At 38.4% G+C, this 15,826-nt stretch overlaps 2 protein-coding genes across 2 annotated transcripts in view; both read right to left on the bottom strand.

Moving 5' to 3' along the window:
• Positions 1–5,483, bottom strand: part of bcl2b (BCL2 apoptosis regulator b) — a 32,358-nt gene extending 26,875 nt beyond the window's left edge. Inside the window, exon 1 of the mRNA XM_056744561.1 lies at positions 4,304–5,483. Within this exon, the coding sequence (XP_056600539.1) occupies positions 4,304–4,798 (495 nt within the window). The 5' untranslated portion in view covers positions 4,799–5,483. The remainder of the gene's footprint in view (positions 1–4,303) is intronic.
• Positions 5,484–7,402: 1,919 nt separating this feature from the next.
• Positions 7,403–15,674, bottom strand: kdsr (3-ketodihydrosphingosine reductase). The gene is made up of 10 exons (XM_056744210.1): positions 14,823–15,674; positions 13,653–13,742; positions 13,436–13,492; positions 13,210–13,275; positions 13,028–13,123; positions 11,801–11,992; positions 11,618–11,701; positions 11,254–11,337; positions 10,771–10,872; positions 7,403–9,803 (listed from the first exon to the last, which is right to left on the bottom strand). Exons 1-10 carry the CDS (start codon positions 15,009–15,011, stop codon positions 9,681–9,683), a joined length of 1,083 nt encoding a protein of 360 aa, XP_056600188.1. The 5' UTR covers positions 15,012–15,674; the 3' UTR covers positions 7,403–9,680.
• Between the last annotated feature and the right edge of the window lie 152 nt (positions 15,675–15,826).

The raw sequence follows: 15,826 nt of genomic DNA, 5'->3' as shown, positions 1-15,826 counted from the left end.
GGCTGACATAGGATAAAGAATCGTTTTCACTTCTTTGCCGAGGGAGATAATGTATTTACGAAATGCACTCTGCAGAGAAGTTTGGCCGTTTAGGGCTACTATAGAAACAGCATGGCGAATTCCATGCAAGGGGACCTGCGGTGTATGTAGATAGATCATTCTAATAAAAAACATAACACTTCATTATTTTAGGTCTTTATACACCTCTGAAGACCTAGTTATGTATATTACATTGCATTTCTGGTACTTTGTTCATCTTATCACCATAGACTAAACACAAGCGAGTACCTGAAATGGGTGCCATATGTTTTTGGTCTCAAACTATTTGTTTCTATTCTCCCCTGCTATCATTGTTTCTCTAGGTGTGCCGACCTACCATCTTCAAAGAAACACTGTGGTAAACTGAGTAAACTGGTAAAGACCATCAATCTTCATTTTGGATAATTTATAAAGGCCATACCTGAAAAAAAGATTTAGCTATCTCTATATACACAGCAAATTCCATTCTGCTGTCTCCTTCTTCAAATGTCTATTTGCAAAGTCATGTTATTAGAAGACTGCATATCCACGGCTCGTGTACGACCGGATGGCACGAGAACTCCCACCGGGGCCCTGGGCTGAACCTGGATCAGCAGGCTGGAGTATATGATTCAAGAGGCAAGCAGCCGCTAAGACAGCCAGTCATGCAGCATTTACTCACATGTCACGCAAATAAACACAGGTGCTGCTCGCGTGGGCTACAGGCGCATTTCCTCATCAGGCTGCAGGATCCAGGTTTAGCCATTTGGTGCATGGTTCATGAAAGTGCAGTCGGGGAAAAATGTGTACCATTTATACCATTTAATTGTCATTTACAGAGTTCATTAAAAAAATCTTGATTTATTTAGCAGAGATTTCACCTATGGAGTCAGAACAGTATATGCAAAGATTATAGTTCATAGATTCCGTCTGGACCTGGACTGGTAGGATGATTCAAACCCACCAGGTAATGTATAATTGTAACAGACTAAAAATATATAGAATATGACTCAAAGTATTATTATCTGAATACAGGCCTATACAGTATACAAGAAGAATGAATTACAGGAAGAAAGTAGGTTGTTATTGCTCCGAACCAGACAGGACGGCAGACAAGCATACAGGTCAAAGCAGTACACTTAACAACAGTGAAGGCCACAAATGACACCTATTTTTAAGTCTTGTCTTAAACAGGAAACAGAAGGTGGGCTGAGAGTACATGTACTCCTCCTGCCTATCCAAATGTCACCATTAAGGTTAATGAGCCTGCCACCCCCGTCACTGTTTTGGAGCAGGGTGGAAAATATAAACCCTTACAGGATTTATTGGATCTAGTTGCCTACGTCAAAGTGATCTAGTAAACTTGATTCTATTTATAGAGAGTCACAATAGTGGCCCCAGGCACTATGATCTCAGTAGCTCTTCTTATGGACATTTTTCTTACGCAAAATTTTTCCAAAGTTTCAAGAACACTACAAATGACAGCGTTATCAAAACGTTCTGCATTTACACGGATCCAGGAAATCTAATACAAACGCTGTAGTAAGCACTTCAGGCCAGTGGATGATGTTGTTGTGTAAAGAGACAGGACGTGCCTTGGCACATACACATCCACAGTTATAAGCCAAAAGTGCTTTTTAATACCGTTGGTTGACATATATGTGTTGACATACATGTGACATATACGAATGTAAATAGTGTGTATCCGCTGGTCTTATTGGTGCAACAAATCACCCATTTTGCTTGGGGAAACATTAATACATCAGCGAGACCTCACAGTACGGGAAGCCGCCATATTGTTTTGGCTATCACTTTTGTTATAACTATTGTTCGTCGTCTGTCACCATATGTGTAATCCACGTCGTGAGATTTGAGTTACTTTCCCATTACCGTGCAACATATAGTATATTTGGGCCACTTTGTATTTCTGATCGCTTCAATAGGCTATTCAAAATCTGGTCCTGTATCTCGTCAAAACCCTGTCACTTACGAGTCATCACATCTCAATGCTGGATTGATTGACAGGTCTCCCAGACCTAGCCCAAATTTTGTCCACCCGCCCAATGCATTTTTCTCCGGTCTAACCTGCCCAATGTGTTAACACTGCTCACGCAACTGAGCGTGTTACTTACGTACGGGACGTCTTCGTTTTCCGAAAGTTCTTGAAAAATCTCTCAGTGGTTTTATGTCCATTTATTTGGAGGCAACGTTCTTCGAAATATATTTTTTTGTGTTATGCAGTTGAAAGAAAGTAATGATGAAAGATTTTTCATTGTTGGGTGAAAATGTAAAAGAAAGCAATTTAATTCAAGCTGTTCTGAAATGAAGCGAGTAGTGACATTCTGATCCCTGGATATGGCTCATATCCCTTTTTCCGTGTAAGTCCACAGATTAGATTTTTTCCACCTGTTTCATTCTCTGCCAAATGATAATTCTACATAACCATCCATATTTAAGTTATAATTTCTATCCATGGCACAAACAAATAGGGTCGTTTTAAGGGTTAATGGTCTTGGACCAAGAAGTCGCTAGATTTGTCAAATAAAAATATGAGCAATAATGATTCTTGCCTTAGCAAACACCATTCAATATAAAATATACTCAATATTTTTAATAGGAAAGGCAGAATTTCCTGTGTTGAATAATGCGATGAGCTGTAACCGTAACAGATACAGTTACCGAGTCACAATGACTGAGGTTTATACTATATTGTTGTAGTATGTTACGGTCTAGTTCAAAGCCATGAATGGACAGAAATGCATAAACACTCAGCTTCACTTTCCTGATGTTCTGGTCAGCCCGGGTATAACGTGTCAGAAGTTTCCACTTTTTCTGGGGTCAGAACTCAATGTTAAACTTTTCTCCCTTTAAAATGAAATTCACCCTTTGCATTATTAATGAATGCCCTCTGGACACAGTGCTTTGAATTATGCATATTCACATTAAGTCTTTGTTCTAACGTGCTAACTAGAACAACATTGAATAAAGTTGTGGTCCACATGGAAAACCGAGTCGCAGAGACTAAACTTAATAGCGAGATAATTTGAGTGAAATAGGGAAGTTCTAGGTGACCTATAAATGATCTGACATTTGGGCCCCTGTGCATTGTTCTCACTGACGTCTAGCAATGTAGAATGACAGGTGAAAAACATTTCATTATTGAAAGGCCACAGGTCCATTTAGTCAAAAATACTCCTTTAAACCTGAAGTCAGTTTTGTTCGAAATAGAATACTCACTACTACTTGCTATTTACAATAAACATAACATTTCTTAAAGCATAACTTTTTATTTGCACAGGAAGGTCAGGTTGAATGCTTTACCTCGTAGGACTAGTCACCGTGCTAAAGAACGTTGCATGAGCATACCTGCGACCACATTTTATCTATAATAGTCCAGCTATAAGACCAGGTTTTCAATGTAGAGTGCAACACAGGGTGGTACGATTTTCCCAAAGCAAGGTCTAGCTGACATTAAAGGGACAGTTCACCCAAAAATGAAAATTCTGTCGCCACTCACCCTCAAGTTATTCTAAACCTGTCTACATTTCTTTGTTTTGCTAAACAGAAAGGAAGATATTTCGAAGAATGTCAGTAACCAAACAGATCTCATCCCCGTTAACTGCAATAGTAGGGAAATCAATACTGCGGGAGTCAATAGGGGATGAAATCTGTTTGGTTACTTGCATACTTCAAAATATCTTTGTGTTCAGCAAAACAAAGAAATTTGCACAGGAACTATCTGGGTAAGTAAGTGATGACAGAATTTCCATTTTCGGGTGAACTGTCCCTTTAACATCAAGCTTAAGATGGCAGCTGGATAAATTACGTGTACCCTTTCATTTTTGAGAAAGAAATTCAAAAGGTTAATAATGTTTGAACAATATCACATGCAGGTCGCATCACGTGTTGAACCATTGCACTCAGGACAGGAATAGCCGGGGGTAATTTAAACACGTGATTTAGCGAGTACATATCAGAGCCCACAATACTGGTTGTTGTATAGGATTAAACATCCTCCTGTTTGCATGAATCAACAGCAGTTCCTGAAAGTTCCTGAAAGCAAACCACACCTTCAACTCTGCAGACAGCAGCTGTCATTGATGGCTTCGCGTAGCAGCTTCCCGTGGAGGCGTGAGAGGGGTGTGACTAATATCCGTCGTTCATTGGTTAGCCTATATTAACAAACAGCTCTGCGGGCCAATAAAGCACGATTTACGAGCAGGACGAGTGACGTAAACGACGCGGCGTCATCAAACGCGAGATATATATTGAGGTAATAACATACCCAGCCGCCGTTCTCTTGGATCCAGCCGTGGAGCGGTCCGTTCAGGTACTCCGTCATCCAGCCCGCGATGTTATCCACCTGCGCCGTCATCTCCTTATTCACGCACTCGACGCAAACGGTGCCTCCAAATTCGAAAAAAGCGAGAATTCTGCCCCAGTTCACCCCGTCCCTGAACAACTCGTCTATGACTGCGGTAAAGCGCTGGTGCGCCGTGATGGACGTGAGATGCAGCTGCTTGGACATCTCCGCAAAGTCCGACTGATATAACCGCTCCAGTTCATCCCCGGCGTCCCGTAGCACCTTATGGAGAGCTGTGTACGGGTCGTGACCGGGGCCGGGAGGAACGACGCTGTCCTGTTGTATCCCCATCATCAGTCCATTAGAAACACTATCATCATGTCCATTCACTTCCCACACGTATCCCGTCTTCCATAGCTTATGATGGATATACTTAACCACTATATTGCGGCTGTCGTAGACTCTCTCTTGTGCCATATCTACGTGTTTTAACTTAATTACCGTAGTATGATTTTTTTCAACCTAATCCAGGCGCATCTTCGTCGTCACCGTCGTCTTCATCAACCGCGGATTTGTGCCACGATCATGATCAAGCTTCGTGTGCGCTGATATAATCGGTATTTAAATGAATGTACATGTAAATCGTCTTGTTTAAAAAGCTGACACCTCCGTGAACTTGCCGCATGCAACCTCACTTGAAACTGCAAGTTGCAGTACTCGAATAAATCCTCCAATGCTTCAACGTAGAAAAACGCCCACTTTCTGTTCCCAGATGAAAAATCCAAGAATATACTGGGCGATTAAAACGCAAACATGCATCTTACGATAAATATACGTACCGTGCGAACGTGGTTACGAAAGTCTCGTGTGTTTTTCGCGGGATATGCACGCGGTAAGTCATCGTTTATCCGTGTAAAAGAGTCCAGTGCTGCGGGAGACGGAAGAGGTTGGTAATGTTCAACGCACTTGTGAGTTTCTTCTTTCGCGGAACAACTAGTATTGAGAAACACTTTCTCGGTGACGTCTGCTGTCACGTTCAGACTTTAGATGACAGCTGAACGTTTAGCTGATAGATCTCTGCAGAAGTTGAGCGTTTCGAGGCGTCTGCGGTGCGCAGTCGATTTATGCAGTCAGTCTGGCTTCAGAGCGGAGAGAGAGAGGTGTTTCCTGTGCCTACGTCACTCATTCAGTCATTTATGTGTGTGTGTGTGTGTGTGTGTGTGTGTGTGTGTGTGTGTGGTTGTGCTTCCTCCCGGACAGTAAATTGCAAAAAATATATATGGGATTAACCTCTTGAGACCAAGCGCTACAAAGTTCTGTCATTTGGATTTGTATACAGACGTGGAAAAAAATAAGAGACCATTCCAATTTTTTTATTCACCATTTCTAGATGTATTCTGGAAGCCATTCAAGTCAGTTGTCTGTTGAATTTCAACAAAATCAAACCTAGGAGTGACAAAATCATCAGCAATGCGGAAGACTGACAGGGATGATAAGACATGAAAACTGTGGTTATCACATAAAAAAGGTTTTTTGAACTTTACTATACATGTAGAAATATTCCTGTTGTTTTGCTTAAACCAAATGTGAACTTGTTTTCTTTGCTGTATTTTAGGTCTGAAAAATACAGAGCATATTCTCTATTCTTTTAAACTGTTTCATCAGTTTTCCTTTTCTGCATATAATTGCGAATATCGGTATTTGGGAATTTGAAATTTCACCTAAACACATAATAGTAAATTCAGAAAAACTGAAATGGCCTTTGAAATTGTCTCTTATTTGTCCCTGTGTTATATTACATTATACTTATTCATCATTATTTATAAAAAAACTTAAATGTTGATAATATTCCATTAATGGAATATATGAACATATACAGCGGGCCTAAAAGTCTGAGGGCAGAGAAAAAATCTACATTTTCCTTACTAAGTCACTAATCATATATAAGCAAATATGTGACATACCATTGTAGGTCTTTTTACTAAAGATCAAATTTCTTTACGTTCAGTGAGGTTCTTCTACACCATATGAAATGTTGATGCCAGTGCACTGTGTCATTACATTTATGCATTTGGTTGACACGTTTATCCAAAAAAAGTATTGCATTGTATTATACATTTTGTTTCTGACTATGTGCAATCCCCTGGGATCGAAACCATGATCTTTGCATTGCTAGTGCCATACTCTAACCGCAGAGAGCCACAGGAAAGCTATTAAATGTTTTTCTATGACTTATTCACTTAAATCATATCTTTTCATGTAATAAAACATTTGTAGTATATTACAAAAACACAGTAATAATCATTTTCACTATAATCCCTGTTGTGTGGGGTATGTATGTAACAACTTTATTATTAGTAGCGGCAGGAGTTTTAGTATTATATATATATATATATACATATATGGATAGTTTAGTCTTTACCTGCTCTGAAGATTTAAGAAGGACTGGATTTGAAACATGCAGTGTCTTTCCGAGCACAGTAGAATTTGGTCCTCAGCCTGCTTTGAAATTAACATTTGAACATCTTTGAACAGTGTAAGGCCTTTGATCTTCTAGCACTCCTGCAGTCTCCTTGCTATGAATATATGGTCCACCAACTCCAGCCAAGGTCTGTGAATTGTTCCAGTAAAAAATGACTACATCATGTATATGACCCCTGTTGGCAGTTCAGACTTTTGAGAGAAAATTGAGTTTGTGAATAATTGTGAGCAGAAAATCAGTTTGGTGGCTAACTTGGCTTCAACCTCTGTCAGCTCCAAGGCAAAGTTAGGCTGGAGTTCATATTCTAGCGTGAATAAGATATTTGAACGAATGCAAAGTGAGAATCAGTCCATTTATACTGCTGTTCCTGACAGTTAAAAAAAATTCAAAGATCTTGCTTTGTCAACCCTGTATCATAGTCTAATCCCATTTGTTTTCTAGTTACAGTAATTAGGTACCATGCTAATTTAAGAACTCCTGTTTCACTTGGAAATACTTGGGATTGTGTAATAAAAATAGGTCGAAATTGTGATTCACATTGACTTTGGTTTGTGTTTGACTGAATTATTTAAGGTTACAAGTAAAAAACTACACAATAACAACTTCAAAGTTATTTATTTCATCATGTAGGAAAATAAGACAAAGCAACAACATCCTCTTTTCTCCCATGGCACACAAGGTGAAATTTATGCAAGTTTGGCAACAAAAGAACTACAAAACATAGAAGCGGAATGGTTTTCCTTTTAAGAGCTACTCATAAACTATATATCATATCCTTAGAAATATATGAACATGGATCAAAATTCAATGATTTAAGAAATGCAAGTATCATTTTATGTGTTTGAATGAAGTGTGAGCACAGGCTTTATTTGCATAGCTTTAAGGAGTTTAAAACAATTTCTCTACTGTAAGCTTCTTAACGATTTAACAACTGACTACATGTTATGGAAGAGGCCATGACTGAAGTCTGACACATCAGCACCTCTCTTGCAGCTACTATGTGCTTGACAGCGTGCCTTGAGCCAATATCAAATAAGAACATCATCAGGTTGACTCATGCATTCTCACTTTCATATTTGGGTTTTTTGTAAAACTTAATATGCAAAGCTAACAATAAACAAGCATAAACAATGTCATTTTTCATAAATCTGTTCAGTCAAAACAAAAATACGTAAACCTTACACAATCTAAGCCATAGCTGGATGTGGACATATTCACCCTTATAGCTTTTATAGTGTTCTCTGTTTTTATCTCTTAAGGCTTGAAATGACTGTAGTGCCTGACTGCATTGGTCATTTTTTCTAGGGTAAAAAGAGCAGCATAATAAAAGTTAAATAATTCTTTATCCAAACTAAACAATTCTGTCCAACCTCCGGTCATTTTATCCCTACAGTCACAAAGAGTTTATTAGTACGTCATAAAGCTCTTTTCCATACAATGAAAGTAGATTGACTGGGGTTGAGGTTCAAGTCAGTACAAGTCATTAGTTATTTCTTTAGTTTCAAAAGCATCCATTTCAATTTACTTTCATTTGAGGAAGGAACGCATGGTTTAAAGTCATGAGTCTGAAACATGACGGTGAGCAAATGATGACAGAATTGTGACCTTATTTGGTGCATACATATATATAAATGACTTGTGAGGAAGGCAAATATCACAACATTGTAGGTTTCTAGCTAGTGTGTTGATAGTAAGATATGAAAAAGCACAGGTGGAGCGAGAACAAGGTTTACGTTTGGAAGGCTGTAACCAGAAAACACAGTTTAAAAGCTGGAACGATCCATTTTACACTACAACAGAGCGCTACGTGAGAAGATTGTATTGCTTGTCAGATGAAGCTTACAACATCTACAGTATTTCTGTGTGAACACTAGAACAACTCTTACTATTTCACTTTAATACTACAGTTATATTCAACACAGCTCTTGGGTTGTGGGCATCAAGACACATTATTCAGACTGATTCCAGATCAGCCCTTTGACATTTCGATTTTTGCTCTGGTCACATCTGGATCTCCAGCTCCACCTGCTGGCTAAAAGGTGCCTTGACTCGACCAGCGAGCCACCACCTCGATGGCTTATCCTGATCCATCTTACAATTCAGTGAACTCTTAGTAGCCCCTGAGGTCACCTAAACCCATGCGTACTAGCAGACACATATATATATATATATATAGACATAAACGCACAATAATAAGGTAAACATTTCATTCGGTATCCTCCACACAGAGCAAAGAGGATAAGGCAGAGTGGCAGACTCAGGCTGTTTCTTCCAAAAACTAAAATACTGTGTCTTCACATTGAAATAATGAAGATGGAGGACAAACAGTGCTCGACTAAGAACATCACAGAAGAGGTGTGAAGCTTTTAAATAAAGGTTAAACGCCCTTGACCAATATAATGTTAGCATAAAGATTAAGCATCAGATTTGTGTAGGAATATAAATTGACTTTAAATAGTATTGAAGTAGTACACCAACCGGTTAGAACAGGAACTCAGAATGCATGCAATGACTGAGGCCCACTTAAAGGAACAACACATCTGAAACTTAGTAAATTCACTAAAGACAGCGGCAATTCGGGCTGGAGAGCCAAAGACAAATGCAAGTATAGTTCTTAAAACAAAAAAGCTCAGTTGAAACATTGAGGCGGCATGCTCTAAATGTTCACTAAACCTGGAATGACTCCTGCAAGAGTAATGAGCTATGTTGACTGGACTGTTATTACACTTCTACTGAATAAATCTATAGCGAACGAAAGACATAAACCTCAACGAAGACCATTCCTCTTCATATCGATCGTGTCGACCAGGCTGAGTGAGGGTGTTTGGGTGAATGTGTTGGTGATGGTCCGTGTGGACAGTAGTGGTAATGTTGGTGCTACTCTCTCTTGCTCTCAGATGCTTTGGACTGTTCTCTCTGGATCATGCAGCGGCGGACGATGCTGTCAAAGCTGCCCAGGTAGAAGAGAGCAATGGTGCGGAACAGCCCCATGGTCACAATCTAAATTGGGCAACAACAACAAAAAAAAATGTATAACATAACACTAATGTTAATAATGTGTCACATAAAATTTGTGTGTGGATCTGAGCAAAGCCTGAAGTCAACTTACTGTACTGAGAATTCAAATTTACAGTAACTGGATATATTTTTTGTCAAGAAAGTGGACAGCTTTACCACCCAGGACAAACCAGAGACTCAAAAATGACAAAAAGCTACAACCATTTATTGATGCCCAAGCAAGCAAGGAACACTCAATATTTGATCCAAAGGTTTTAAGTGAAGTTGTCAACACGATAATTTGTGTAAATTAATATTTTATCTAGTCAAATATATTGTATTCACATTGACTGTCATAAATTACTCTGTTTGATAAGGCAATACTACTGTAGGCATTTAATTACTTTTAGTAAAAAACGGTGAGCTGTGGCTACATCTTATATACTTTAAAGGATTTAATGTCATTAAAAAAAATCTGAGTACAGAGGGGTATAAGGGAGTCTGATTAGTCTCACAGGACCGTTTCACAGATCCTTCCAGTTCCAGAGCAAAGGAAGAACTGGGCAAGAAGTCAAGAGGCTCTTTAAAATCTTCAAAGGAAAGATCTAAGACCAGGAATGATTCAGATAGCCCTACGAAGGGTGAATGCAAAAATGTCAATGTGTCTAGATATGAAGTTCAAGCAGAATGATGAAAGGGACATGATGCAATAATAATTAATCAGAAAGGGAGGAGCCATTTCATGTCCATCTCCCAGCATGTTATCAATGAGCAGGCCCATATGAAACCTATAGCTGTCAAAAGGTCCATAGATTTCCACAGAATTTTAACCCCCATCATTCACAAAGTTACTAAAATACACATATTTCCTTCCATACACAAAAAAAATATAATTGGGGTCTATCAACGAGTGTAATAAGGTAAGGCTGGGGCAAATCAGAATAGGATGATTTGTGATAGTGGGTTGTACCTGCTGCAACCCCTCAGTGATGGAGGTGACCGGTGACATTCCACATGTGAGTGCTGACAGCATGTAGCCATCAGGACCAACTGAGCTGCTAAAGTTTCCCTGCTGTGGGTGGAAAAGAACAAGAAAACAGATATGAGACACAACTAAGGGTCTCACAATATAGCAGTATTGACAATAATTGTAATATTGATAAATGATTTTATTGATATAGTATATTGACAACACATGATATTTATGTAAATAATGCACCACCAAGTATGCCTTAAGAGCCACAATAATGACAAACTTTCTCTGTACCTCATTCATTAACCAAAACACAAAATATACAAAATTGAAGATCTAAATGATGTATTTGTTTTGATCAATTCTATTGTATTTTATTTCAATATATTTTGTGGTCATATCATTATTATGAATTCTTGTGAAGAGAAAATCTGACATTGTGACGGCTCTATGACACCATTGTAACCCATTGCCACTTACCACAGCATCCTTTACCACAATTTTCGCCACTTGATCAGGCGGATAAACTCCAGAAGTTTCTGAAATTAACCTGGTCTCCAGAGGCTGCCAATCATTCAACAGAACAAAAAAAAAATGACACAATAATGTTTTCTACTATGGTAGTCAATAGTGCTACAGAGCTGTGAGTTGTTAACATTTTCCAAATATCTTTCTCTGTGTTCATTGGAACAAAGAAATGTATTCAGATTTTAAACAACTGGACGCTGAGTATTCATAACAGAACTTAATTTTTTTTTGTGAACTATCCCTTTAATATTTACTTCTTTAATATTCCAACCATTTCCAATTTAATACTCAAAGATTTGAATTTTACTTTTCTCACCTTAGACTTATTCTCCTCTGCAAAACCCGGCGTGTCCGTGTCTGGAGGGTACGCCACAGTAACATAGATATTATAGGGCTTCATCTGAACAAAAAAAACAAGCGAACAGTCAGATTTTAGATTCTAATTTGTAGTGTTGGGTTGGGAGATTAACATGCAATCTATATAGAGCATGATGCACACCTCCATCTGCAAGGCCTCGGCCAGACCACGCAGAGCAAATTTGGATGGCGAGTAGGTTGTGTAGCCAAAAAGGCCGATCTGCCCTGCTTGTGATGACACAAACATGATGCGACCCATCCGTCTTTCTTTCATGGTGGTGATCACTGCCCGCGTGGGGTAAACGCTGCCCAGATAGTTCACCTCCATAAGTCTCTGTTAAACAGAAAGAAACACGCTTTAAAATATATTAATCTCTTCTACAAGAGGTCTTCTTCATGCATGGGCCACATTCATAAAATGTAAGATGCAAATTCGTCTTAAAGGGATACTTCACCCAAAAATTCTGTCATCATTTACTCACCTTCAAAATGTTCCAAATGTGTATAAATTTCTTTGTTCTGATGAACACAGAGAAAGATAATTGGAATAATGCATATAACCAACACCCATCGACTACCAAATGTGCCCCCAAAACTATTTTCTGTCCTACATTCTTCCAAATGTCTTAGTTTGTATTCAACAGAAAAGAAAAATGATAAAATATTTTTCCTACTATGGTAGTCGATGGGTGCTGAGATCTGTTTGGTTATAAGCATTATTTCAAATATCTTTCTCTGTGTTCATCAGAACAAATATATTTATACACATTTGGAACAACTCGAAGGCGAGTAAATGATGACAGAATTTTCATTTTTGGATGAAGTATCACTTGAAAGTAGCAATGTGGAGATTTTACCGGCATCTAGTGGTAAGTTTGTGAATTGCAATGAACGGCTCACTCCACCGTTCACCCCTCCCTTTCGAAGCACTGTGGTGGCTGATACAGAACTAATATGTTAACACGTTTTCGCTTCCTTTGCCGAAGGAGATAACGTATTTACGAAATGCAATCTGTAGAGCAGTTTGTCCTTTTAGGACTACTGTAGAAACAACATGGCCAATTCCATGTAAGGGGACCCGCGGTGTATGTAGATAGAAATAGCTCATTCCAATTTAATAAAAACTTAACGCTTCATTATGTAAGGTCTTTATACACCTCTGAAGACATAGTTATGTATGTTATATTGCATTTCTGTCAGTAGATCCTACTAAATATTACACATTGGACTTTTACTTTTATTACTTAATTTCAAACATTTAATATTCCCCCCCAAAAGATTTTCTAGAAAAATGATAAATGGTAAATATAATGAACATCATTAAGTTCACCTTGGCCTTGCATCAATAAAGAAACGATGCTGTTCATACCTTGAAACGGTCTACTTCCACTTCCTCAAACTTCCCAGATATAGCAGTCCCTGCACAGTTCACCAGCATGTCCACAGGACCCAGCTTCTCCTGAGCCTACAAAATAAACACAAACATGCAGCAGCTTAAATTAAAACGTCAATATCTGTATTTCTTTTAAATGTTCATCAGACTAAACCCACCTGCTTTATGACGCTCTCTACTTGACTATAGTCCTTTGACACATCAACTGAAATGCATAGCACCACCTAGAGGTGATCATACCAACAACACCATTTACAATACAATTAAGTATTTTAGTGTAAGCATACAAATGTCTGTCAGCATACAACACGAATCAAGAAAGATCTGTCGTTAAATCATAAATTGTGAGTGCAGTAAAAATAGATATATTGTAAAAGTACATACTTGCTTATCGTTTATGGCACATTTCTCCACATCTTTCTTCGCCTGAACCAATTTGTGCTGTGGAAATGTGTACATGCATGTTAACTGTATGCATAAGACTTACGGTTTGAAGAAGGCAACAAATGCATCAACAAATATGTAACGACATCCTGCGGAATGAGTTCTGATCAGGTAAAGATTCATTGGCAGACACTGATAAATAGTAACAGAGACAAACCTCATCTCGAGCAACCAGCGTAATGAAGGCCCCTTGTCTGTAGCATTCCATTGCAATACATTTCCCAATCCCACTACTGCCTCCAGTCACCTAATGATTGACAAGATATTCACAACAGACTTTTTACAAGCCATAAGTCAGACTTCATATTTCAGTAATGTACAGAAAAGTGCAAACAAGTCTGAGAGTCAACACAATAATAAAACATGTTTTGAAATTTATGCAGTTTGACACATGAGTTTATTATAAGGAGATAAGCTGTATAAACAAAGAAGGAAAAACAGGGGAAAATTGCCAGGCAGGCAAACATAGACAAATTAGGATCACAGATGTTTACACAGCCAGATACCAATGAACTACCAAATGTTAAGGTTATGTAAGGTTATAATAAAAATGTGTTATTTATCCTTAACTAATACTTTGTATATCTAAATATTTTGCAATAAATGATTTTTGCCAAAAATATTTGTTTTTTAAACTTGTGATTTATCTCCGAGCTGGCAATAGTGCTAGAAAATATATTATAAAACAATACATATAACTAAAAATATATGTAATGCAAAAAAAGTATTAAAACTAGGTTGTATTTGTAGGTAAATACTGGGTTTACAACATCTAGGTAACTTTGAGCCCTTGACAAACCATGAACCTTCTGAAATCAAAATCTTTCTATAAACACTCTGTGTCCACAGCCTGAAAAGGTCCATTGCCCTGGAAACAAATTATTGCATAACCACCTTAACACTAGACTTTTTGAGAAACCAGTTCAATAATAACTTCCGCGGCAACATTTGTAAATCTATAATAATAAGAATAATAAGATGCCTGAAATACCATACAAATGTCAAAATGACAGATGTCTACATATACTGTTGACAGTCAAACTGGATGTATTCATGTTACACTAAGCAAAATAACAGTGACATTCATGAACAACTATCAGAGATCACACCTGCAACAAGTGAAAAGATCATTTTAACACATATATGGATCACATTATAAACAACAACATTACAATTGTATAAAAATACACATATTATGAAATGCTATGAATTAAAAAAGCACCAGTAACTTGGCTCTTTTGTCAGTCAGTTTCACAAGATAGTTTAGATGCTTCTAATGTTAGCAAAACGTTAGAAAAATGTTTCGAGTAAAGTTATTTAAACTTACCACCACATGGGCCCCGTTTAACTTCAAAGGTTTTGGACTTATTAATGGTGATATCATGTACAGGAGCAGCACGAAGGCCACTATGAAAGCAGCTACTACCAGAATCATAACGAAAGGCAGAAGCAGCCACCAGGAGTTAGAGGAAATCCAGTTCAAGAGCTCGGAGCTGAATGAATCCTCAGAGGACATGGGTCAACCTGATGCTTGACGTTAGCTCACAAGCTAAATCTCCCCTCACAGGCACTCACCCTCCGCGAGCACAGGCGCAAACGAGCTGCTTGTGCTTTTATAATATCTGCCGATGTCTCAAAACCCTCTAAAGAACAAATACATAACAAAGGAAATTCATATGACTGTCAAAGCAAACTCTTTCTGTTCAAAACATAAACCAAAACACAGATCTGTGCACTTCAGGACGCTCCGTCCGGGGTCGGAACTGTGGGAGTTGTAGTTTTTAAACTTCCGCTCGCCTCACTTGAGAGACAGAATAGACTACAAGTTCCAAAGTTCAACAGCGTTTCTGGAAGGAATCCTGTCCTATTAAAGGCAACATAGCGGTGAGAGGATGCTGTAAGCGATTTCAGTAGGAATGTTCGGTTCTTAATGTTTTGGAGTCGATTCCTATGCGAGGATGACGTCACGCCCTATGTTGGATGTTGCAGTGGCGTCGCCTTCTTGGGAGGATGATTCTCCACTGCAACCGTTGTTTTGATTTGTACCGTTACTTGTTTTGTTTGATATATGGTGAAATCGAAAGGGAAAGAACAGTGGGTTTTCATGAACGACTCTGCGAAGTGCTATTGCAGTTTTTAACACAACAAGACCGACCTGCCATAGTTATAATTTCCTAACGAAACAAGAAAAACACAAAAATGCATTGACCGCACTAGCAGCAATCCTCCCATGATGGCGCAACATTCAACTCGGCGTGACGTCAATTAAGCTTCATTACAATTCCTGCTTTGGGAAACGAAAAACAACTCCTGCTCAATTCCCTGTTGTAT

The sequence above is a fragment of the Triplophysa dalaica genome, chromosome 3, assembly GCF_015846415.1.
Source record: "Triplophysa dalaica isolate WHDGS20190420 chromosome 3, ASM1584641v1, whole genome shotgun sequence".
Lineage (NCBI taxonomy): Eukaryota > Metazoa > Chordata > Actinopteri > Cypriniformes > Nemacheilidae > Triplophysa > Triplophysa dalaica.
Note: the sequence above shows the minus strand (reverse complement) of the source record. Positions and strands in the feature narration are given on the sequence as shown.